The sequence below is a fragment of the Octodon degus genome, unplaced genomic scaffold (genome assembly GCF_000260255.1).
Source record: "Octodon degus isolate 3935 unplaced genomic scaffold, OctDeg1.0 scaffold00183, whole genome shotgun sequence".
Classification (NCBI taxonomy): Eukaryota; Metazoa; Chordata; class Mammalia; order Rodentia; family Octodontidae; genus Octodon; species Octodon degus.
The window spans coordinates 653,373-655,619 of NW_004524759.1; the positions used below are offsets into that span (position 1 = coordinate 653,373).

At 43.1% G+C, this 2,247-nt stretch overlaps 1 protein-coding gene across 1 annotated transcript in view; it reads left to right on the forward strand.

The window, feature by feature from the left end:
• Positions 1-2,247, forward strand: part of CUNH4orf17 (chromosome unknown C4orf17 homolog) — a 21,432-nt gene extending 19,185 nt beyond the window's left edge. The window contains exon 6 of the mRNA XM_023703889.1: positions 2,071-2,247. Coding sequence (XP_023559657.1) covers positions 2,071-2,247 — 177 coding nt within the window. The remainder of the gene's footprint in view (positions 1-2,070) is intronic.

Sequence of the window (2,247 nt, forward strand, 5' to 3'; positions counted from 1 at the left end):
ATACTGCTATTCAAAAGAAATATAATTCATGTGTTTGGACAAATATATGTCCATGTATGCACACATTATCTTCATAAGATTTATATCATATTTATATTATATAGGAATCATTATAAACATTTTAGAATAACAATTTTCAAAATAATTACTTGCAGGCCCGGCACAATAGCTCAGTGGTCTAAAGCACCTGCTTAGGCAAGCTTAGGCAAATGTGCAGGGACAGTGGTTTGATCCCTGGCACCACATGCTGTGCCAGTCCTGCCTCTAGGGTAGGCTGAGCCGGCCAAAAAAAAAAAAAACAAAAAACCTACTTGTTATAACTACTATCATTCTTCTCATTTTAAGAATAAGAAAATAGATGCAGAACTGTACTTATTGGGATGGGACAAGCAGTAGAGAATGCCATCAGGGTCTATTTCTCACAAGTCCAAGCATGTGCTCACCATCGAGACTGACTACTGCTTGCTTGGAGGTGAGAGGCCAGGAGCCTTCTACTCCCTGGCTTAACCAACATCTAGGGCTTGTCCTGTGTCCAGTTGGCAAAAGGGGAAACTGAGCAGAAGAAAATACTAGTTTCTGTTCTCACTGCACCTAATTACCACAAACTTAGGGACTTACTGCAACTGTTTATTCTCTTCCAATTCTGGGAAGGGTCTGAAATGAGTCACACAGAGTTAGTATAAAGGTGTGGTGGAGAATCAATCCTTCTGCAGGCTCCAGGGGCAAATGTGTTTCCTCACTTTTCCATCCTTTAAGGGTGACCCACATCTTTAGTTTGTGGCTTTCTACTGTCCCCAGTGGCAGCAAAGGCCAGTTGAATTGCTGCTCTCATGCTGACTCTTATGTCTCTTCCCACCTGAAGAACTCTGGTGATTACACTGGGCCAGCCAGTAATCCAAAGTAATCCAAGATTCTCTCCTCAGTTGATTAGCAACTCAATTCTATTTGCAACCTTAAATTACCATGTCCTGTAACATGCACACTGATCCCAGTAGTTTGGATCTTTGGGGAGTAATTATTCTGCCTCCCATAAAGAGAGTACCTCTGATTAAAGTCAGCCTTGAAATAAACATCACACCTAGGCACTTCCATAGCTGACAGCTGTTCTAGCTGCAAGGGAAGCTGCTTAAAAAACTCTGCATAGGGGGGCTGGTGAGATGGCTCAGTGGTCTAAAGCACCTACTTAGAACAAGCTTAGCAAAGCACAGGGACCATGGTTCAATCCCCCAGCACCACATGCCAGCCAGCCCTCTCCCCTGGTGGGCTGAGCTGGCCACACACACAAAAATAAATAAATAAATACATTAAAAAAAAAACTCTGCATAGGAACTGTATTATACCTGTAGTCTATGAAAAGAAAAATTACATTTGGATGGACAGCTCAAAGCATTAGTGACTAGATCAAAGTACAGCTGTCACTAGATGTGCTAATACGTGCAAAGATTTTGTATTGTGCTGTGATAGTCCTTTGACAATAGTAACTCTATCATGTTAATGGAAGCTTAGATTGTCTGTATTTTAGAGGTTGTCATGATTTTGGGTTTTTGCAAGGCAAACAATATAGTACAGCATACATTTTATGGTATTATTTTACAATGAACCACCCAAGATTCATATACAAGAAGTGCAGGAAATCTATCCACACACTCAACACTAAAGAATTCAGCTGAGGGCCTGAATTCTAATACCCTGCATAAGTCCAGCTGAAATCCCAGAGCTCACAATGATGCCTCCCAAAAGTCCAACTAGTGGCCTAGAGCCCACAACAAGGTCTCATGCAGACCCACTTCACAGATCTGTGCTGGAAAGGCTCCAAGGCCAGTGGTGGAAACTAGGAAGTCTATGCCAGTGGAATGAAGGATCTGTGCTAGTTAGGCTGAGTGATCTGAACTGGGGTCAGGAAGCAATACTCAAAGCAAGCACCAGCACTCCCCAAAAGGTACCACAGTCATCATCAGCAACAGTGAAGTCCCGAGCTTCTCCAGTGATGAGGAAAGCTGAGTCCCATCCAGAAAGCCAATGCGACAAGCTTCTCCATGAAGCTGAGTAGTGCACCATCTTCCCCTGCAGAGCTGGGAAGTGTTACTTAAGATGGAGGACAAAGTTCATCAAGAAACCCAGCATGATCAGGTCCTCCAGCAGAAAAGCCAAAGAGAACTAGCAGCTCTCAACAGCTTCAACAGCTCCAGCAGCTTTTCCAAACATTCCCAACAGTCTTCTGACAGCTTCTCCTGTTTTGCCTTTTAA